Source organism: Choloepus didactylus, chromosome 8 (genome assembly GCF_015220235.1).
Source record: "Choloepus didactylus isolate mChoDid1 chromosome 8, mChoDid1.pri, whole genome shotgun sequence".
Lineage (NCBI taxonomy): Eukaryota > Metazoa > Chordata > Mammalia > Pilosa > Megalonychidae > Choloepus > Choloepus didactylus.
Genome location: NC_051314.1, coordinates 105,881,796 through 105,905,330, shown reverse-complemented (window position 1 = coordinate 105,905,330; position 23,535 = coordinate 105,881,796). Strand labels below are relative to the sequence as shown.

The 23,535-nt window shown below is 38.7% G+C and overlaps 1 protein-coding gene across 2 annotated transcripts in view; it reads right to left on the bottom strand.

Annotated features, from left to right (window-relative positions):
* The window catches only part of TM7SF3 (transmembrane 7 superfamily member 3), a 31,704-nt gene extending 13,694 nt beyond the window's left edge, over positions 1 to 18,010 (bottom strand). The window contains exons 1-4 of one of the 2 annotated variants that reach the window (XM_037847202.1): positions 17,738 to 18,010; positions 7,200 to 7,354; positions 4,242 to 4,392; positions 35 to 155 (exon numbers count right to left, since the gene is read on the bottom strand). In XM_037847202.1, coding sequence (XP_037703130.1) covers positions 35 to 155; positions 4,242 to 4,392; positions 7,200 to 7,354; positions 17,738 to 17,828 — 518 coding nt within the window. In that variant the 5' untranslated portion in view covers positions 17,829 to 18,010. The remainder of the gene's footprint in view (positions 1 to 34; positions 156 to 4,241; positions 4,393 to 7,199; positions 7,355 to 17,737) is intronic. The other variant, XM_037847203.1, reaches the window with a different exon arrangement.
* Positions 18,011 to 23,535: the final 5,525 nt, after the last annotated feature.

Sequence of the window (23,535 nt, the reverse complement as noted above, 5' to 3'; positions counted from 1 at the left end):
CTAAAAGCAGTTTTAGGAGATGGTATATACATACCTCGCAAAGCCCAGGTTTGCTGGGGCAAATCTGATCACTGTTTCAAAGAAATTATACTCCAGATAAACGTTGGGATCAATATCTAAATCAAACTCCAAATTACAGCCTCCAGGGACAGGATCTGGATGAAAAATAGATAAATTACTCAACAAAGAATTCTTATATATGCAAATCATACTCATAAAAACAGAACTTTAATCTTATAAGACTGTCCCATAAAAATGTTAAATATTCATCAGCGGTTCTATGTTTTACCATCTCATGATCTGAGGTTAAAAAGGTAAGGTTAACTGAGCTTAAGGTCTCTGACGCAGGGGTCAGCAAACTTTTCTGTAAAAAAGCCAGAATAAATATTTTAGGCTGTGCAGGCCCTATGGTTTCTACTACTCAACTCTGCCCCTGTGGCACGAAAGCAGCCATAGGTGATATATAAACAAACAGGTATTGTGTTCCAGTAAAACTTTATGCACAAAAATAAGAAGTGAGCTGAAGTCCCTATCTACCCCATCCTACTCCCCTAAACATCCACCATCATCAAACACCACAACCCCATCCCTGCACCTGTTAACCTATCACTTCTGATGATACTGGCCTTCACCTGAGTCACCTTAGCCATCCTCTGCTTGCTCCTATAATCCACAACCCCTGGTCATTGTGTCTTATCAAATCTACCTTCCAAATACCTCAAGTCTGACCCCTCTTCTCCATCCACTCACATCGCCTCTGTTCAGTTCCTCACACTTTCAAAGGTATGCTGACTGCCAACTCTGCTATGCCTTCTCCATTTCACCCCAACCCTGATTCCAGAGTTAGCTTTCTAAGAGATGAAATGGATCATATCACTCCTCTGCTGAAAACTTTGCTTCCTCAGGACATTCAGAATAGAGTGCAAACCTCGAAAAATATACAGGGCCCTGCCCACTCTGGTTCCAGCCACACCCACTATCTTCCATTCTCCTAATACAGCATCCTTCTTCCACATCTTTCCAACATTAATAAGCTCACTGCTTCCTCTGCCTAGAATAATCAACTAAAGTATTAAGGACTGTCTTACCTTTTTGTTACTGCTTTTCCAAGGGCATCTTAAATTTTTTTAAAACTTTTTATGTTGAAACACCTTCAAACATACTGGACATTCATAAAAATAATACAAACCCCATACAGAGAATTCCAGCATACCTCTATATCTCCCCATACATAGATCCACCAATTTTAGTATTTTGTCACATCATTCTTAAATTTATCCATTCACCCAACTATCTGTCCGTATGTCTATCCACTTTCTGAACACTTGAGTGTAGGCTGTATACATCATGCTCCTTGAACACTTAACACTGTCATGTACATTTCCTCAGAATAAGGAATATATATTCCCTTATATAACCACCTTAAGTGCAGTCACCAAGTTCAAGCTATTTAACATTGATGTAAAGCTTACAGTCTATATTCCAATTTTTTATGTGTCCCAATAATGTCCCTTTAGGCCTGTTTTCCTCTCATGTTAGATCTCATCTAGGATCAGGTGTTGCATTTAGTTCTCTTTGGTTACACTTTCATGTTTTTCATATTTTCTTTTCAATTGTGGACACATACATACAACAAGCATTTTTAGGACCTTTCTGTTTTTAATCTTTGTTGCAATGTCCCAGATCTGTTCCTCCTCACTGATGGTTTCTAATGCTTTAACTTTCTTATATGAACCACTCCCAAGCATACCATTCACTGGAATCAATCACATTCACAATACTGTGGTACCTCACCACCTTCCATTACTAAAACACTCCCATCTCCCCAAACAGAAACCCTACACCCATTATGCATTAATTCCCCACTTGCCCTCCACCTCCCATATACTCCTAGCAAACTGTACTGTAGTTTCTGCCTTTATGAGCCTGCATGCACTCCCATATTTTCTTTGTAGCAACCAAGAGGCTTAAATTTAACATATAAATCCACAAAAATCTCATTTACTTTGATACCAATGTAACTTCAGTAGTATACATTATGTTCCTATACCCCTCCACCCCACCTTTATGTACTTCCTGTCACAAATCACGTTTGTATATTATGAGTTCAAAACCACTTGTTTGACATTACATTTTATGCATTTGCTTTTTAGTCATGTAAGCAGTAAAAAGTGGAGTTAAAAAACAAAAACACAACAGAACTGGCATTTATAATTACTCAAGCTGTTACCCTCATTGGAGATCTTTATTTCTTCTTGCGGATTTGTTCCATTGCCTATTGTCTTTTCCTTTTGACCCATAAAACACGCTCTTGAGCATCTCTTACAGGGCTGGTCTAGTGGTGACAAACTCCCTCAGCTATTGTTTATCTGGGAATGTTTTAATCCTGCCCTCATGTTTGAAAGACTGTTTTGCTAAATATAGACTTCTTGATTGGCAACTGTTTACATTAAGCACTTTAAATATGTCATTCCACTGCCTTCGTGCCTCCATGGTTTCTGATGTGAAACCGGTACTTAATACTACTGAGGCTCCCTCTACACGACACACTGCTTCTCTCTCGTGGCTTTCAGAATTTTCAGACGGTTTGATTATAATATGCCCTGTTGTGGGTCTATTGGGGTTTATCCTGTTTGGAGTTCACTGAACGTCTTGGATGTGTATATTCACGTCTTTCATTAAATTTGGAAAGTTTTCAGCCATTTTTTCTTTGACTGTTTCCTCTGCCCCTTTCTGTCTTCCCCTTTTGGGACTCCTACAATGCATATATTGTTATGCCTAATGGTGTCCCACAGGTCCCTCAGGTTCTGTTCACTTTTCATCATTCTTTCTCCTTTCTGTTCCTTAGAGTGAATGATTTTCAGTGTCTTATTTTCCAGTTCACTGATTCTTTCTTCTGCTGGCTCTAATCTGCTACTGAACCCCTCTAGGGAATTTTTTAATTTCTGTTTCTGTGATCTTCAGCTCTGTTTAGTTCTTTTTCATAATTTCCATCTCTCTATTACTACTTCCAATTTACTTAGTTCTTTGTCCATGTTTTCCTTTAACTCTTTGGGCACAGGGCTTTTTTTTTTTTTTTTTTTAATCTTTGTCAGAATGTCCCAGATCTGTTCCTCCTCACTGATGGCTTCTAATGCTTTAATCTTCTCCTTTGCCTAGGCCATCACATCCTGTTGCTTTGTATTTTTGTGACCTTTTTTTGAAACCTGGATGTCCTGATATTTAAATATATTATTGGAATTTAGACTCTGAAGTATCTGTTTATCAAGCTTGTATCCAACTAATGTTGTGACAGAGCTTTTCTTGAATGAAAGGTGCTAACAAAAAAACAAAAAGAAAAAAAAAAAAAAAAAGGAAAGGAAAACACCTTTCCCAGTCTTTACAGATAGACCTACAGAAGTGCTCTCCCCTTCAGAGCTTATCCATACAGTGAGTTTAGAGAAGAACTCCAGGCCAAAGCATAGGGGTTTCCCTGATCCTTTCTGTGCATGTGTCTTTCTTGGGCATGCATTTGCGGCCCTAGGAATTCCCCCATTTACACAGTTCCAACTATCCCTGCTTCCCTAGTAGACAGTTTCCTCACAGTCCCAGTCACTGCACTGTATGTCCTACAACCAGCAATCCCTCAGTAGGAGAACTCTGTGAACTGCCTTCTACATGCAGGGCATGTTCTGGCCACCACCGGACAGACTAAGCTGGACATACAGTATGTATATCAGGGTTACTCTGCTTCCTCTGGAGCCAGGGCCAAGAATCTACACTGGGAGCATGAGCTGGTTCCACACTGAGGCAGTAAGGGATGGGGAAGGGGACAGCCAGGGCCCTATGAAATCCTACCACTTTTAAGTAGCCTTTTTCTTGATTCAGAGCTTCCCATCTTCCTTAAGTCCTTTAACTTTTTCTGGAGCTTTGAGAAAAATGTTTCTCCCAGTTCTTGTTGGTTGTTCAAAGCTTCTGTGCGGGGTATAAGAGCCCTGAAGCATCTCATTCTGCCATCTTGATCAGTGTGTGACCCGTTAATATTTTTTGAATGAATAAATATATTCCTTTAGTCACTAGTGGGGCTTTCAATCATCGTGCTAATTCTCTGGCTCCTTTGCTATTAAAACCTTTCAAATGCAATAAATTATACTTGCAATAAGCACTTTTAATAGGATTACAGTTTCCCTGAAATTTTCATCAACATGCCCCCATATGATGTATTCTTGTGGAGAGTAATAGAGTAAAAACAGAAAAGTTACCCCTTTCTGTGTAGGAGAGTGGAACAGCCACAGTTTGGACAGGTTTAGCATCTGAAGCCTCCAAGTACCAAGTACACATACTCTGCTCTGGTCTAAGAAGGGAAACCAGTCCTTTGTCTGTGCCTGTTGCTGAGTTACTGGGAAGGAGATCCTGCAATTAGCAAAAAAAATAGAGGCATCATGAATGGGGTTGAGCAAAATATTTAAATTCCAGAATTATCTTGTATGCATTCCTATTCTATATCTCAAAATAAAAAGGGAAAAAAAGCAGACCTTCCTTAGATAATTAAAAACAATCTTTGATCAGGAATAGGAGATTTATTCACAGTAATATTCCCAGGCTTTTCAATTCAACCAAATTAAGATTTACTATGTCAAGTACTGTGACTACCAAGATGAAAATATGAACTCTGGCCCAATGGAGCTCACAGTGTTTTGAAAGTTTTTTCTTCTTGAGTTATAATTGACACATAATTGTACATAAAAGTATATTACTGATAAATTTTGACATTTGTAGACAATGGTAAAACCATCACCACAATGAAGAGAGTGAACATAAAGATCATCCACAAGTTTCCTGGTGCCTCTTTGTAATCCTTCTCACCCTTCCACTCTACACCCTGCCTCCCCATCTGCTTGGAAACCTTCTGAATAATAAAATGCTAAGCTAAAAGGTAATGGGTTCAGGGCATCCTCTTAAATCTAAAGAAATGGGAAGAAGAAAGTGCCAGACAGGTTTCAATTTGACAAGCATAAGGCAAAACCCAAATATTAATTAATGAACTATAGAGTTGATACTTCAAACAACCAACTTCCATGATAACTAACCTCCCCCCCACCCCCCCAAAAAATGCCACCCTTCATCAGGAAGGGGACAAGAAACAGAAACAATCTCCTTACACAGACCTCTACTTCTAGAGCAACTTGCAATTCCGGTCATCATCTTCTTCATGGTATAAATACAGTGGAAACTAGAGGCAGCCCAGGAAAGAGAAACACTATTATAATTAAGGATAACTAAAATCCTCTATATGGAAATTGAGGCCCAAGATGCATTCATCCAGGCCTTTTTTGCCACTTATGTCAGTGTCTCTTTATTAATGCTCCAGTCCCTCAGGTATAAAAACAGATATTACAATTACCTTGTTGACCTGTTGTGAGAAATGAATTAGCTATAAGGAAAACCAAATGCAAGGGCTCCTAACCAGGGGCCTGAAGGTCCACTGAGCTTTCAGGGGGTGCCCATGAAATTATACCTATAAACCCATACATTTTGCCAGGCAGACAGCCCTCAGATTTGAAAAGTCTCAAAGTTCTGGCCCCAGAAGCTTAAGATCCACTGACCTAGCACACAGTAGGCAGTCAATACATAAAGGGCCTTTTTTCCATACCTTCCCTCTTTTCATTCAAATGTTATCCTTGCTGTCATGTTATTAGGAAGGAAATCATCATGTGCCATCTTACCATGTCTCATATGTGAGGGCCTGAATAGGAAGTTTCCTTTTCAATTTAGTGCCAGAAAAAAACTTGTTCTCCCCTGAGGAAGACATGCTTCTTCCTTTCCAAGAAAGCTATGAAGTTTAAGAATGCTTTGCTTCCTGCCCAGGCTGCAGTGAACTCAGGCAAAATCAATGTCTTGGTCCTAAGACACTGTTAACTCTTACAATTAACACAATTATACCTTCCCCTTTTCCTTGGTCAAACTCTTCTACTACTCTATTAACTAATGCACTACTTCAAAACCTCCAAGGTAGGGACAGGAAGGCAGGAATAAATATATATATATTTAGCGTTGAGAGACTGAATCATGTCCTCCACAAGACAATTCTAGTCCTAACTCCCAGATCTGTGGTTGTGAACTCATTTGTAAATGGGATCTTTGAAGATTCTTTTAAGATGAGGCCAAACTGAAGCAGGGTGGGCTTTAATCCAATATGACCAGAGTCCTTATAAGCAGAGGAAATCTGGGTACAGCAGTAGAAGCCAGAGGAGATAGGAGACAGATCACCATGTGACAGTGGTAGGGACTGAGTGCCAGCAAGCCACCACCAGAACGTTACAGAATTCAGAGAAAGTACAGGCTGCCCACACCTTGATTTTGGATTTATAGCCTCCAAAACTGTAAGACAAATTCCCGTTGTTTAAGCCAATGAAACTGAGGTATCTGTTATAGCAGCCCTGGCAAACTAAGATACTTAGCTTGAAAGATATTATCACCAATGCCCATAAAATCATAGATAAATTGGGTTAAGACAGGTTTATTTATCAAATTCCAGAATATTATAATAAGATAGGCATATGACAAATAAAAAGCATAACTTCATAAAGAGTAAAATACACGTATTAGTCTAAGGGCTCATTAGGCTAAATAAAAATATATTCGTAAAACGTAAACATAAATGGTAGACGCTTAATAGCTAAAGCTAAACCAGGAAATATTTAGAACTTTCCGAGCTGAGGCTGAAGTTAAGGGTTTAGTCCGGACCTCTGTGACAGAGTCCTTAATACCACAGGGAGCATAACACCAGGTTGGATGAATTGAGCCTTATAATTCTTTTGTTTCCATAAGAGACGCCAAAAGAATTAAGCTGATCTTTTGGGGAACTTAGTAAACTTCAACACTAAATTACTGAACAACAACAGAAATCGATTAAAATGTATTCTCAGATACATTTTAGAGGAAGTAAAACAACAGGTGAAAATCACAAGGAAAGCCTAACTGCAAGGAGGAAGCATCTGGCACAGGGCACCGTCCCCCCAAACTCAGCATTCCATCACCCCCTATTTAAGGCAGAGGCTGCCACGCTGGAGGAAGGCCCTGGATCTCTCAGCCAGTCTCAAGCACTAGTTTGACAGGACCCCACCTTAATTATTTTTTTTTTTATTCTAAAGCTTACACAACATACAAGACCCTAAAATAAGGAAATGTTTTTTATTAAAATAATCCTTTGTACATACCTTAGGAAAAGAAACTGTGGTGTTCTGATACTGTGAGTGTATTTGGAAAATAAGAAAAGTTGCATTGCTTGAAATATCGTGCAGAACTGCTTCCTCTGTAAAGGACCTGTTGAGCTTGAAGTACCTAAATTTCCCCAAAGAAAATTCAAGAAGACCTACAAAGAGAAAGACTTTTCATTATAACATTTATACCTCTAATATCAATTTATAGAAATCACACACATACACATCCATGTTAATTTAATCCTCAGATAAAACCTTATAAGTAAATATTTTTATTTGCCCCTATTTCACAGATGAAGACAATGAAGTTTATTTAGGTAAAGCAACCCACACTCCACCACTCAGCCAGTATTTTCAAAAGATATGAACAACACTTAAAATGGTAAGGTTCCTCAAGGTGCTTAGCTCCTGAGGCCAGAAAAATTCCCCATCTGATAGCAGTGATAACAAATCTACTCAGAACAGTCTCTGAATTTAAGGACTCACAACCCTGAAGGAACACCAGGAATATGAATGTGCTGGTATTAGAGAATGGTACCATCCAGTGACATTCTGAAGTCAGCCTGGAGAGACAGAGGTGGCTTCAATTTCATCCCACGGTTTACTAGCTGTGTGACTTGGGGCAAGTTACTTAAATCCCTTAAGCCTCAATTTCCTCATCTGCCAAACGGGGATTGTATTACGTAACTACAGGGGTGTGTAAGCACTGGCAAAAATATTTGTCGAGTTCCCACCCAGGTGCTTCACATACAATGTGTGAGCCACAGGCATTATGGAAAAGGAAACGTAGGAAAAAAAAAACATGTTTAAGGATTCAATTTCAGAGCCCACATAAAGATGGACTACAACAAGACTTTTCCAACACGGCATCTAGGCCCCTCCCTTCTGTCTACTTGCCTCCATGGTCTGACTATATTTAACTCACTATTTCTAGTCCTGGTTCTCAGAATGCCTTTCTCCCCACCTGCATACCAGTTCTTTCTTTTCCCAACCTAATTCTTAAATCCACTAAATTAGGCTGCTTTTACTTTTGTGGGGTCCTGGATTCCCCCCAACCCCCAACCCCCTATCCTATAGTCAGCATATCACTGCATAAAAAGCAGAATTCTGAAGTATTACATAAGCACTCTCAGGAGTTCAAACCTAAAATTGGAGGAAAAAAAAATATTCAAATTTAACAGAGATGAAAGGAGTTGATGAAGAAAAGACTATAATTTACCCCAAGTCCCAAAATAGAACTATCATGTTTTATTTTAGAAAGAAATTAGAGTCAGTGAGTGGTAAAAGAAACCACTCTAGACACTAAGTAACTTAATAATGTGTTCTTATGTATCATTTCCCAAGAAAGCCAATTTTCAATGCTTTTAAAAAAAAAACAAACAACAAAGCAAAACATAAATACTCCATCTGGACCATTAGGGAAGGGGGAAAAAAAAAAGACTATCAAGAATGGTTAAGATGTGGAGGAAAAACCAGACAGAACATATAAACAGTACTAGGACTAAGATAATATTATCCTTACAACTTTCCCCAAACTCTATGATGCTATTATATTATCTTCATAACTTAATTTAATGTTTTTAAAAACTGATGATGGAGGGAAAATAGGTAGTTACAATTTAATTTCTAAAAACTCAAACAAAAATTTTAATAGTTTTGATGATGACAAATGAAGATGGTATGTTTCCTTCGATTTATATAACCAGAAAGATATTTTCCAGTTTCTATGAAACAAAACCAAAAATCCCAGTCAGAGTACAGGTGAAAATTTGGGGAAATTTTTTTTATTAAGGGAAACAAGACTACCATTTTCTACATTTTCCAGGCCTCCCCATCAATAAAATTATTTTATTAGGAAACAAAATGATACATAAAACTAAATGGATCTTAGTAAAGAGCCCTAAAAATGTTTCACTTTATTTTTGGTCCCATCTATCCTCCATCTTCAAACCTTAAAATATCCACAAATTCTAGTCTGTTTTCCTAGGAATTTGTTGGATTTCCATCCTTTAAATATCCAAGACACTCAATTCTTTTACCATGCTGCCTTCTCTAGTACACACTTTCAGTTTTTCCCTATTTTTCCCACTTTTCTCTCTTCAGCACATATTTACTGAGCACTTATGGACTAGCCACTCTGGCTGTCAGTTATCATGACCAAAATGGGCACAAGAGAATTCTTTAAGTCTACCCAAAACTTCTACAATTGTCACTTAAATTTACCCTTCAGTATGGATTAGAAAATGTTCTGATAATTCTCACATCTATCTGCCAAGACACAGGCCTTGAATCAAAACACTACACAGAACCAATAAAAGCCCTGGAAGACTGAAACTATCAATTAGAGATGCCTTAGTGTTAAACTTTTCTTAACTTCCCCCCTTAACCTATCACCCAGAGATGAGGGTGCATTACAACTCTAAGAATACTTGGAGAATCAAAACTGCTTTAGAAAGACAGTAAGGAAATACAGGACCATGAATATAAAAATGTATTATTATCTCTGACCAAGGAGTTTGCCTCCCAGGAGACAGGTCAGGATGGGATCTCTCCTCCTTTGCTCTTTTGGACCCTTTGTGCCAGGAGTTTACATAAAAACCAAGGCAGAATTTAATTCAGCCTAGAGGGAGCTATCTACATTCTTAGTCACTTTCAAATGTTGAAGTCTTCATCAGGTAACTGGAGAAGCACTGGACACATTTTCCCTGCATCTCAAATAACAATTTGAGGCTACCACGCTCTGACGTGATTGTGGAGAGACCACTTTATCCAGATATAAACCACAGACAAGAAGGTCTTGGGCCCCATGCAGTCAAGTAAAAGCAGAATCTCTGTCAACCTGAATCAGACTCACTTTTCAGCAATATAAGCAGCCTGTAGTCCTTACTGACGAGCTCATTCTAAACTGCACAGGGGCACCCATGCAGAAAAGCAAAATTCCACCTTCAGCTAAGGACTTTGTGAATGTAACACAGTCAATCTCTGTGCATTCATATGGATGAAATAAACCAGGAGACAGTGCTTGCTGTTGATGGGCATTCTCATTTAGGCATCTTGCTTTTTCTGTGCTAATCTTCACAGAGCATGAAGCCAGGCATCCTCTGGATGCAAATGATTTATGAAGGTTAATTTTTTGGAGAAGGGCTAATTCCACAGTGTGTTTTGTGCAAGGTCAGCCAACATCCTTTGAATTCTATGTGTGTGTTAATTGCAGCAGTTTGAATTATTTTACTTAAATTGACAATGAAATTGTAGCAATTATAACCGCATGAACTATTTCTGTTTGCTTTTTTTCTCTGCTGCATATGCCATTTTGGTCTCTACCAGGTTAACTTTATTATTGCTATAATTTACTCCTTAACTTTTATATCTGCAGGTTTTGCAGAGGATTAGTGTCAGCAAAATGAGACAGACTTATTTTGCACATAACATACTTTTACATAAAGCCACAGCTGTCTCCAAATGGCACAGTTTCCTTTCAGTGATCATGTTAAAATCCTTGTTTTATACTTTAAATGTTACTGCCTTGCATGAGACTTAGGTGGTTTATCCACAGATTTTATATGTGATTCTTCATCAGGGACATCTTGATGCCCCTGCTCTAAGTGCTGTGTACAAAGTTAAACAGACGGAGGTCTTTAGGAGAGCATAATTTTGATACAAAAATATCATAGATAATATGACCTATAAGCTTTTTCCTAATAACATGTATCAGGAAACAGAAGTTAATACAACTACATCTCCCACCCTCCAACCCTTCCCATAGATATTAAACTCCCTACCCATAGATTTGCGAGTAAACCACATTCCTGCAGCTTTGTGTAGCTATATGAGGAGAAGAGAGGTAAAAATGACCTCCTTCACACATTTCTCCCCTGCTATTTAAAGGACTCATTTTTCTTCTTCAAATATAAAAGTTTTCTTCTTGGCCTAAGGAAGACCCAATACAATCTCATGTCCAATAGCTTGTTCTTCATATTAGTAGAGAAAAATCCAAATACACTTCAAATAAGTAATAGGAGGGCTAGTCATACAAGGTCAAAAATACAAACTGGGAACATTCTTAAGAGATGCTTTGTATATGATACTGAATGGGAAGTTATTTTGCTTACAAAAAAGGGGCATCACTAGGTTTGCTCTTATAACATCTCTTGCTTTGATTCATCCATGTATCTTTCATAATATTTTAAGTCTTCATACTTTTCATAACACTTTTTGGTGAAGAATATTCTTAGAGAAATGTGTTGCATTTAAGAGCATTTTAAGAATATTCAGAATATTTGACAGTTAAACCTAACAGACCAAGGACCTTTCCTTACATTATGACCTTTCAAAAACTACCTTAAAAGTGTAAGTGTGGTTAATTTACAAACACGTTGTGATGGTTAAATTCATGTGTCAACCTGACTAGGTTATGGTGTTCAGTTTCGTTAAGCAAGCACTGGCCTGATTATTACCGTGAGGGTATTTTGTGGATTTAAATCATTAGACAGTTGATTGCATCTGCAGCTGATTACACCTACAACCAACAAAGGAAATTGCCCTTAGCAATGAGAGAAGTCTCATCCAATCAACTGAAGGCCTTCAAGGGAGAACTAATGATTTCTGCAGTCAGAAGAAGAATTTCCATCTCTACCTTTGTCAGCCAGCTTCTCCTGGGAAGTCCATTAAAACCTTCATCAGAGTTCAAAACCTACAGCCTGAATTTGGACTTGACAATCTCCACAGTCTTGTGAGCCAATTCCTATAATAAATCTCATAATATTTATATATATATATATTTATACACATATATTTACATACATATATATATTTACATATATCCTGTCAGTTCAGTTTCTCTGGAGAATTCTGACTACTTCATAAACAAATATAAGTTAACCTGTTAGGCAGAAGAGGTTTCTCCCACCTCATAAACCTGTAGGTCCTATTACAATCAATTTAATTATATAGGTTATTTTCAAGCATTCAGTTATTCTAGATGTGAAATACTGGTCAAATCTTCTTTTGTAAGAAGATACATATTTAATTTTTATGCCAGTTTTTGTAAAGTGAAGATTATTGTCACCAAGATTTCTACCAAACTTTCTATAGCAACAGGTTAGGCACAGCTCCAAGGACACTATCTGTAAAATGTGTCACTGTCGCTAAAGATTAGTTTACTATGAAAATGAATCTCAGGAGACTAGCTCAGACAAAGAATGATTCATGGTTGCAAAATGAAATGCCACATTGTTTCAGTGATTGTAATTAACTTTTCCACGGTGCCAACTATCTACAGCATTTGAGGTCACATGGAATGTGGCTGTATCCTTGATCTAATTGATTACAGTAAGAGGAGGAAGGAGACTCTAAAGTTTCTCATAGCCCATGCATGTGATTAATCCAGAAGACTCTTGGGGGAACTTCTTGTGAACATGAAAGTCTGGAACTGTTTTATCTGAATAAACAGCCTTTCTGGATGCAATGTTGAATCCAATAAAACAAATCTTTGGGCCAAAAAAAAAAAAAAGTATTATTAAAAAAAAATAAAACTGGTGAGTTGACAAAATAAATAGGAATATCAAAAGTATGTATCTCTGGGAGTATATTTTAAGTGATTTTTCTTTTCTTTACATATTTCCTTCTTTTTCAAATTTTCTATAGTAATAATGAGGTGTCCTTAGAAAGAATTGTACAATTTGGAAAAAATCTCCATCTTTAATGGCTCTTAAAACACAGGTTCTACCTTAACTCTACATATGAAGCTTATAAAACAGGGACATACCCTAGACAAAACTAGGACACTCTCTTAACACTTCTGCTGCTTGTTTTGTTTTTCCCGTGAAATGGTAATATTTATCTGGGTAATATAGAATCTCTAAAGACAAAAAATGAAGAAAAAGTTGATTTTTAAGTAATTTTAAGTAATTTTTACATTTTAAGGTATATTTTAAGTAATTTCTCTTTTCTTTACACATTTTGTATAGCGTAAGGTGTTCTTAGAAAGAATTGCAGTACAGTGGTTATCCACTCTGGCTGAACATCATAATCATCTGGAGGTGATTTTTAAAAATATACTGCTGTTTGGGGTTTCTCCAGACCAATTACATCAGAATTCCTGAAGGCAGAGTCCCAAGATATCATTTAAAAAAACCAAAAACAAATATTAAGGTAACATGCATACAGAGAGGTTTACACACATGAAACCATCACCCACGTCCAGAAAGAGCATTCTAGCATCTCAGAAGGCCCTTTGTAGAATCATACAGCATGAATTTGTGTCTGGCTTTTTTCAATCAGCATCATAATTGTGAGCTTCAAACTCTAAATACTTTTTGTACAAGTCTTTAGTGGACATATGTAGACATTTCTATCAGGCATAACCTAAGAATAGATTTTATAAGGGAACAGGAAATACTTATGTTCAGCTTTAGTCGATTCTGCCAAACAGTTATCCAACATGGTTTTACCAATATACACTCCCACCAATTGTGGGGTGAATATTCCAGTTGTCCCACATTCTCGCCAACATTTGGTTTCTCTGCTAGGTCTGTAGAGGGATCTTGCTATAATTTTAATTTGCATTGCCCTAACTACTAATGATGTTAAGAACATTTTGTTTTGCTTATTTGCTATTTGCCTCTTTGTGGAAGGGTCTTTTGTCTGCTTTTTTAAAAACTGGATTGTCTTTTTCTTATTGAAATTTAGTTCTTTACATACGGTAGATATGAGTACTTTGTCCAATATATGTATTACAAATATCTTCTCCCACTTCTGTAGCTTACTTTTTCACCCTCTTATTGTTACCTTTAGTTTAACAGAAATTTTCATTTTAAAGGGGTCCAATTTCTCAAGCTTTTGTGTCATTTTAAAGAAATCTTTACCAAAATATGCGAAGATCATAAAGGTGTATTCCCCTATGCTAACTTCTAGAGAAGTTTATCTGTTTTATCTCTCACATTTAAGTCTAAAATCAACCTAAATTTGATTAACTAATAGTACGATTAATTCATCTCTTAAATGTTATACAGTTTTCCGAAAAGGTCTTTACAGATCCCATTACAATTATCCCTAAATATATGATGTTTCTTGATGCTGTTGTAAATTTTACTTTTTCTATTTTGATTTCTAGTTGTCTCTAAACAAAATACTTTTTTTTTAAAGGTTCAGCCAGGTTTAGGGTTAGGGTTAGCCAGGTTTGAGAGTTCCTAACACAATGTTTGATGGATAGGGAAAGGATAAATATTTTCTTCCTATTCTTAGTTACCTTTAATTTAATTTATGTGCTAAAACACTTGGGCAGCAATTATAGCCATTTTACAGTTCTTATAGAAGATCATGTATTTAACCAAACCAGTTGTGGTCTGACTGCTGGCTGTGCAGGATGTCTCATCTGACGTTTGTCTTATTCGCCATTCAGAGCCTACTCCAGTATCAGGCACCTAGTTGGCACACAATGAATGAATGTTGAGTGATGGCTGAACTAAGTATGTGACCTCAGACAAATGATTTATTTCCTCTGAGCCCCAGTTCTCTCATAAGTTGAAGGTAACTGTGCTGTGTACTTCACTTGGCTGCTGTAAGGCCCAAAACAAATGTGAAAGAACTTTAAAAACAGCCCAGTGAGAGAAAATAAAGTATCATTATTAACTTCCATTAGCTATCCAGTGCTTCAGAGCTCACAACCTCATTTAAAAAAAAGGGGGGTGCGGGGGGCTAGGTATTCGGTATGGCCCTACAAATAAACTAGTGGGAAGAAAGGAACTAACATGTATAGGGCACTCATAATAATGCCCAATAATACATCATAAGCATCAAGATGAGTAAGAAACTTCCACAGAAGTTACTGTGAAAAAATACTGAAGGTTAAGACAACTTTAGCAATACAGTGTGCAGAAGCTTCATTTAATTTCTACTCATAAAAACGGACTTGGCAAAGGAAGACACATAGCTAAAATATATACTAAAGAATTAACAGAGCTAAACCTCACCTCTAAGACATCTGGAAAAAGATTCATTAGAAACATTTTATGAGGCATAATTGGATCTTATGACTTGAGAGTGGGAGGAAAAAAGAACAGCAGATCTAATGATATTACAGAGCAAAGAGCTAATATCAAGGGCATACCAAGCACTACAGCTTTCCTCTAAAAAACCATGGCTCTCCTTTGTCCACCAAAAATAGTCTTTGCCATCTGACCAACAGCAAAGGGTTCTTTTCTATTTTTCATATCCATCTTCCATTCCTACCCAGATTCACATTTTCTTTCTAGTAATTCCACTCTAAAAAGAACTGCCCAATTCAAATCTTCCCTTTTTCTCTCCTAAACTTACAAACTTAAAAATCTCCAACTCTTCCTTTTCTACTACTTTTGTAAAATTTGCCTCAAATATTCCTCCATTGTTTGTGCTTTAAAGCAACAACCAAATTCCAGGAGAGATCTGTCAAAGCTTAGTCTTCATAATTCTCTTCAGATGGAATATGAAAAACAAAACTGTTTCAGCTATTTGAGCATTCAACTGGCCTTCCCAATTTCTCATTTTTATCTTCTTATTAATTTCCATTAGCCCTTAAAACTGAAAGAAAACAAACAAAAAAGAACATACTCCCTGAACAACTAATTATAAGGTCCAGGCACCTTACTTGAAACAACAGCAATAACACACACATGACAAGACCCAAATGACACACTACCCAACTCGAATTACTATGTAATCCCACTTGAGGTACTGAATATAATCTAAAATAATGATGAAAAATTTTAAATGTAGCAGAGAAATGCGACTCCAAGGGAAGGGAAAACTGATTAAATGTACGATTCATCTCCCGTGCCCTGTATCTTCCTTGGGCATTCTAGGAACTCAAAACACCTTCAAAGCTTTCAAGCCACCTCTACAGTTGCGCAAATGAGCTCATCCTATGGATGAGTGAATCCTCCTAAATTACAACAGTTGCTCAATTTCTTCAGTTTTTACAGCTATCACAACTCTCAAACAATCATTCAGCCATTTTCCAGGAGGATGATGCAAGCCTTTAACTGAGTCCTTCTTAACTGCCATCCTGATTTTTGTTTTACAGATGTGGAGAATATCATCTTTTATTATCACTCAATAGTTAGGTTCCCACATATTGTCCCTCTGCTGCACAGAGACCAACAATAGTAATGCAAAACAAAAAGAAGAATGCTTTTTAGGAAATATCAGTGCTGCAATCACAGAAAAGAGGCAAGAAACAGTGCCTGCAAAAATTTAGTTTCTCCAAGTGTGACATAAATTTCTCACCTTTTGTGTAAAAATGTCTAGGTATTATTAAATGCTAAATGCTAGAAGTAAAAAGATCTGGATCCCAGCCCTCCTCACTCTGGGGACTAGCCTAGATCAGCCTAGATCAGATGCAAACTCAGTCTCTCAAATTCCTCACCTGTTAAAATGGAGATAATATCTCTTCTACCTCCCTCACAGGGCTAGTTTGAGGAATGAGAGCTCACGGGAAGGGTTAAGTATAAAGCACCACACTATGCAAGATATTCTTACGGGAAGACAGCTTTGTTGAAGTGGAAGGACCATGAAATTTGCAGGGAGAGGCATCTGACTTCCAATCCTACTCGGGGCCCTATAGGCTGTTCACTTGTATATAGTGAACATCAGTCTTCACCTCAGCTTCATCCTCTGAGGAGGGAAAAATAACAACTGCACATGGAAAGCACCTGGCACATGATGCACTCAGTGACTGTTAGTTCCCTGTTACAAACAATGCTTTTTTTTTTTCCCCTGCAAAAATATAACTGCCCTTTGCAACTTTAGTTCTAGTTCTATGCAAGGATTCTAGGATTCAGTTTGCACAAGACCTTTTCAAAGATGAGCATTTAGGAACACAATCACGTTATTCAGAAAATACTGTTTCAGGACTGCAACTAGTCTCTTAGGCCCAATACATAAGAATGTGGTTATTAAGTAGCTTTCAGAAAAGCGCATGATTATCAGGCTGTCCCAATTAGTGCTTTTTATGTTTTACATTAACAAACCACTAACTGTTGCTAAGACCCATTCACCAAGCAGATGCCCTAAGGTCTAAAATCCCGTTCCAGAGTCACTTTCTCTCTCAAACTCTGTATAGCATAGCCAATTTGAAAAGTATCTAGACTTTGGAGTGTAAGAAAGCCGCTGCAAGTTGGAGGACTAGCAATCACAAACCCCTCAGTTCTGCACCAAGCTTCACAGTCCAGAGAGCAAAGGGACGCTTTGGTGGGTTAAATTAAAGCCACAAAACACGGCTGCCCCCAAAGGGTGATGATAATGTGTCTGAAAAGGGAGTCATTTATCCGCTTCCCATTTTCCCAGACTAAATTAGGTTGACAGTAACCTCCTTAGCAATGGGAGCTTCCTTTTTGTGGGAAAGGACGCTGGCCCATTCGTGCCGGTTCTGAATCACCGCCCAGCGTCAAACAGAAACCCTTCCTGAAGCAGACCCCTGGCCGAATTCTGACCTTGTAAGACCCTTGCAAATGCAAAACCAACCTTGAGCTGCAGAAGCGAAGCGCCCCAGACCTTACCTTCGCTGGAGTTCCAGACGGTCTCGGCTCCACCTGCCACTCCCCGTTCCGACGCCAGCACTGCAAGGACCAGCAGCCCAAGGGGCCCCATCGCAGCCCAGGCCCGGCCAGGCAAACGACAAGGTCGAGAAGGGACGCGAGCGGGCGCGCCGGGGCCCCGCAGCGTCTCCCGCGCTAGCCCGGGGCGCTCGCGCCGGACGCCATCGCCCGCTAGGTGCTATCCCCCGGCCCTAGGACAGGTTTCCTCTTCCGGCAATTAACCCCCGCTGCCCTGCTCGGCTCCTCCTACCTGACGCCTCGTCTGTCTCCGCGGCGGACCCCGGGAGGGGCGGTGCTAAGGGCGTTTCCGCGCAGCGCGCGCCTCCGTCCACCCCCGGCGTGGGGACCTTGCTGGGTGCGGGGGGATTCGCTGGGTGCGGAGATCTCGCTGCGCGGGGGGTCAGAGGAGACCCCAGGCAGTTATGTGGTGTAACGCATACTTCTCACTTGGGTATCTTTCTCGCTTTCGTAAGCCACCGTTGGAGTAAAAAATAACTCTTTCTGTTGCGGCCTAACGTCCGTAGGCTCCTGTTTCAGTGTTTAACGGTCCTTTGCAAAAAAAAAAGAGGAATCGCTGGTCCTCTTCGACCCCTCTGTCTCCACACAACTGGCGCAGGAGGTGTTTTTTCGCAAGAATTGAGAATTGTTTCCCCTATAGCACCTTGGCTGCTATGGCTGATGTTAGTGAGAAAATACCGGGGGATAGTCTTTCTGTACTAGTTACTGTGCTACTGATAGGCGCCAGATTAGAAAAATAAAGTTTCATTTTCTCTGAGCGAAATATCCTCGAAGGCTCGCGACCTTAAACTGAACTTCCTCTCTCAAATTTCATACCTGAGTGCTGTTTAAGGCACAATGTCCGTGTGACAGATGGCTCGTGAGATGCCTGTGGCCTTCATTTTATAGAACCAAGGTGCTTTGGGGAAGATTGCCTGGCTTTCCTTTTACTCTTTTTAAAATGTTCATTTATATATTTAATGAGTAGTTCCATCTCTGAAATTATATAGTCAGTTAATTTACTACTAAGCTAAAAATTTATAGTAATCACAGTAATGGTAACAGGCACAACTCCCTTCCTGTTCTCCCACTGTTCAAATATTCACGTTTGGTAGCACTGTCTAGTCCTTAGTGCTTATTCACTCTTCCACATGCCCCCATTCCTATAACCCTTGGTCAGTGAGATCCCAGGGAGATGATAGGGCGATTATGATAATATGTAGCGTTTGAATCAGTGGATGAAGTATTCAAATAAATAGTGTTCTGATAACTGAATAGCTGCATTGTATTGGGAAGGAGAGAAGAGAGTTCTATCTCACATATTATGTCAAAATAAGCCCCCAAAGTAATAAATAAAACTGTAATAGAGCTGGAAGAAAAAAAATATGCATATATATATTTAAGGTTTGATCTAAGAATGGAAGAAAGTACCTAAGCATAAAAGCAAAGGAAGAAACCATAAAAGAAAAGATTGGTAGATTTGGCAACATAACAAATTTTATGAAAGCCAAAAAACAACATAAACAATATGAAAAGGCAAACTATTAATTGAAAACTAAAAATTAGCAAAGGACATGAATAGAGAATTTCACACAAAAAGAAATAGGAATAGCCAAGAAACACATGAAAAAGTTCAATCCTGCTAGTAAAAAAAAAATTAAATTAAGAAACTACAATGTAAAGATTTAAAAAGAATAAGAACATTTAGTGTGAATGAAAGAGCTGAGAAGTGGGTATTCTCAGAGCTAGTTGGAAGTGTAACTTGATGCTACTTTTTTATAGAGTAATTTTATAATCTGCATCAAAATTTTCATCCTTTGGCATAATAATTCTACGTTTAGATTTAAGTATATAGGTATACATACAAAAATTAGCATCAAGGTATTATGATGGCAAAAAAATTTGAAACATCCTAAATGCCTAAAAATAAGGAGTTACCTAAATAACCTATAATACTTCCATATTCCAAAAATACTGTACAGCCCTTCAAAAATCCTATTTTAGAAGGCATAGAAATGTGAAACAGCAGGGCATGTTTAGGGAATTGCAAGGAATCTAGTATAGCAAATGCTTATTTGTAGTATTCCAGCCATGTTTGGAACATTTTAAATGTTTACTAGAATGTAACTGGGTAGGTAATAAAGGTAGGATGCCAAGTTAAAAATTGTTAAAGATTTGTGCTGAAAAAATAGGGAATCACTGCAGATTAAAAACCAAAGTACTTAGCACAAAATTCACTGAGTTGATAATTGTTGAAGGTGGCTGACTAGTATATGTGTTCACTATACTTTTGTCTCTACTTTTGTATATGTTTGAAACTTTCAATAATATAAAACTTAAAAGAAAGTGCTTACCCAAACTACATGTTTACAAATAAGAGATATATAATACTAGGTTCCTGCTCTTAAAACTATATGATCCAGTTGGGGAGCCTGGAGAAGCATATGAAAATTTAATAGCAATATAAGACAGGATATGAAAAACTGTCAAAATCAGTAGTGCAGTCAATATGAGAGGGGAAAAACGAGAGTTCCATGTGGACTTGAGTAATCCATAAAGTTTACATGAAAGAGGTAAAACTTGAAAAGATAGAATATATGTTTAATAGCAGGAAAAAAAATTGTTTGAAATAGCAGTAAAGGTTGAAGAATGAGGAAAGAGCTAGACCATCAGTGCTTAACTAGGGGCAATTTTGCCCCCCGGGAGACATTTGACAAGGTTTGAAGATATTTTTTGTTATCACTAACTGGAGCAGGGGGTGACGTGCTACTGACACCTAGTAGGTAAATGCACGGGATGCTGCTAAACATCCTACAATGCACAGGATAATCCTCTACAGTAAAGAATTATCTGGCCTAAAATGTCAACAGAGCTACAGTTGTGAAACCCTATGCTAGACACAAAAGACTGCATTTGGCAGGTGGGATATTTCCTGGAGTCCAAGGCTTCAGGAAATGAACCCCTTAAAAGCATATGCAAAATTTTGAGAGTGCCATTTTAAGAAAGGGTTATGGGTTGAATTGTGTCTCCCAAAAAAAATATGCTGAAGTCCTAATCCCCAGTACCTCAGAATGTGAATTTATTTAGAAATAAGGTCACAACAGATGGAATTAGGCAAATTAAATGAAGTCATACTGAAGTAGGGTGGGCCCTTAATCCCATATGACTGGTGACCTTAGAAGAGGGGCAGAGGACACATAGACAGAGACAGAAAGAAAAGATGGCCATGAGACAATGGAGGCAGAGATTGAGTTATATCACAAACCCACGAACACTGAGGACTGCCAGCCAAAACCAGAACCCAGGAGAGAGACATGGATCAGATTTTTTCCCTAAAGACTTCATAGAGAACATAGCCCTTCCAACACCTTGATTTCAGACTTTCAGACTCCAGAACTGTGAGATAATACATTTTGATTGTTTTAAGACATCCAGTTTGTGGTACTTTATTAAGGCAGCTGTAGGAAATAAAACAAATCTGATTCTTAAAAGAGCCAGTTGGGGATGGTCCTACAAAAGGCATGTTAGGTCCCAACCCCTAGTCCTATGGGTGGGAACCCATTTGTAAATGGGAACTTTGAAGTTGTTATTAGTTAAGATGTGTCCAAACTGAATGAACCTTAATCCAGTATGGCTGATGCAAAGGAAACTGGACATGGAAAAGAAGCCATAGAGTGCAGCCAGAAGCTGGAAAACATCAGAACTCAGAAGAGGAAGAAGATGCCGCCGTGGGCATTGCCTTGTGACAGAAGAAAAAGGACCAAGCCAGCCCAAGAATGCCGTGCCCTTCAGGGAGAAAGCAGTGCCTTGCTGATGCCTCAATTTTGGACTTCTCCTAGCCTCAACACTGTGTGCCAATAAATACCTGTTGCTTAAGCCAATCCATTGTATGGTATTTGTTTTAGCAGTTGGGAAACTAAAACAGAGCCCATTGCCCAAAAAGCCCAGGGAAACCAAGGATTCAGGGGCTTTGGTTGAAACAGAGGCTTATTTCACTCAGAAAATGAATGGGAGGTGAGGCTGGATCTGTTTGCTGGAGCTGGATTACAGTGAACTTTGAAAACCAGGCAGAGATGGTTGGACTTCAACCTGTGGTCTCTGCAGGGCAGCTGAAAATTGGCAAACAAGCTGTGTTTGATAATGAGTTATTTTGAGGTGGGTCCTCGAGCAGCCCAAGTTCTCATTTATCAGGTTGCAAAATTCAGTATTCTCATTTAGTGGGTTCTCTCATTTATCCCCTTTTAGCCAGCCAGTCACCAATTCATGTTAAATTTTCCTAAAAAAATCTGTTTTAGCCTTTCCTTCCTTATTTATCAGAGTCAAAAACCTTAATTTAAACCTAACTCATCTCACTCTTGGATAACTGGAAAACCCTCCTCCTAGTGAGTCCCTGGTTTATTCATCTGTGAAAACTCAATGCCCAAAACTCAATGCCCAACATAATATTTGACATGTGGCAGACATTCAGTCATGTACATGTATTATATGGGGTAGGAGGAAAAAAGTCACAGATTCCCCCCAAATTACTGTTAAAATAAATTACAGTTACTTCTCATTAATCCCATTTTGTAGGAGGTGCCTCACCTATGGAGGTTCCTAATTAGGCCCCAACAGGAACTCTGATGGCTGGGGATGGAGGGTGAGATGCCAGGAAATGTCAGGAGGAAGTTTCCAAGCAACGGTTGGGATAAATCCAAGAAAAGAGATCCCCATGGATTGTTTCCCCTATCCTTCTCCAACTGTAGGAGGGTAATCAGGGATAATCAGTCTAATCCCTGAGAAAGGGTATGTGAGCTTGTTTAAAGACCACAAAAGCTGATTCTAAGCTCATTTCTTTCCAGACCATTTCAAGCCCTGCCAGACTAACTTTCCTTAAATATCAAGTTTATGTTACCACTCTTCACTCCTAAACCTTAAATAAGTCTCTAAGCCTAAATTGCGCTGCGTATCTTTTTAAAATTGAACCTATCCCACTTATGCGTCTCGCTTATTTCCAGGAACCTCTCCTCTTCTGACTAAAACCTCCACTCTCCTCGCCACCAACCCTCCCCTTCTTCTCAATCCACACCGTAGTCCAGGGAGACCTCACTTCTCCGTACTCAGTTCTAACAAGTCAATATAGTCCAATGTAGTACTCAGTTGTTTGGATGCTTTCCATTTCACGTGCATCAGGCTCCCCAGTACACCCACACACTGAATTAAAGCTCTCTAACGGCTTGCACCAGGCTCTACTTCGCGAAGCCCTTCCACACGCATAAGCAACAGGGAAGGCACTTAAAACCAGCCCTTCCTGGTTGCCTGGTGAATTTTACTTTGGATTTGTTGAATTTAAAGTCGGTATTGTGACTCCCAAATATTTTGAGTTGCTTGCTGCGTATATGTTTTATGGTCCACCTGGAAAGTAAAAGCAAAGTAAAATAAGCATTCCAGACGATATTATAAAATTAATACATGGAGGCTGAGGTAGTGTAGGAGAAATCACCAAAACAAAACAAAACAAAACAAAAAAAAACCCCACAGATTTCCACAATCTCCGCAAAGTGTTTATTTTAACACCTAACCTCGAACCTCGAACAGTTTCAGCACTACAAGACATCAGACTCGGAACCGTCACTGAGTTACTCAAAAAGGGTTCTAGCCGGCCAGCTTAAAGTTAGCTGGAGGTCTTCCCCCGTAGTGCTCACCGACTCCACCCCTTCCGGAATGCAGCCCTGTGATTGGCCATGATGCGACTAAAGCCGCCCAATCGTGCACGAACAGAA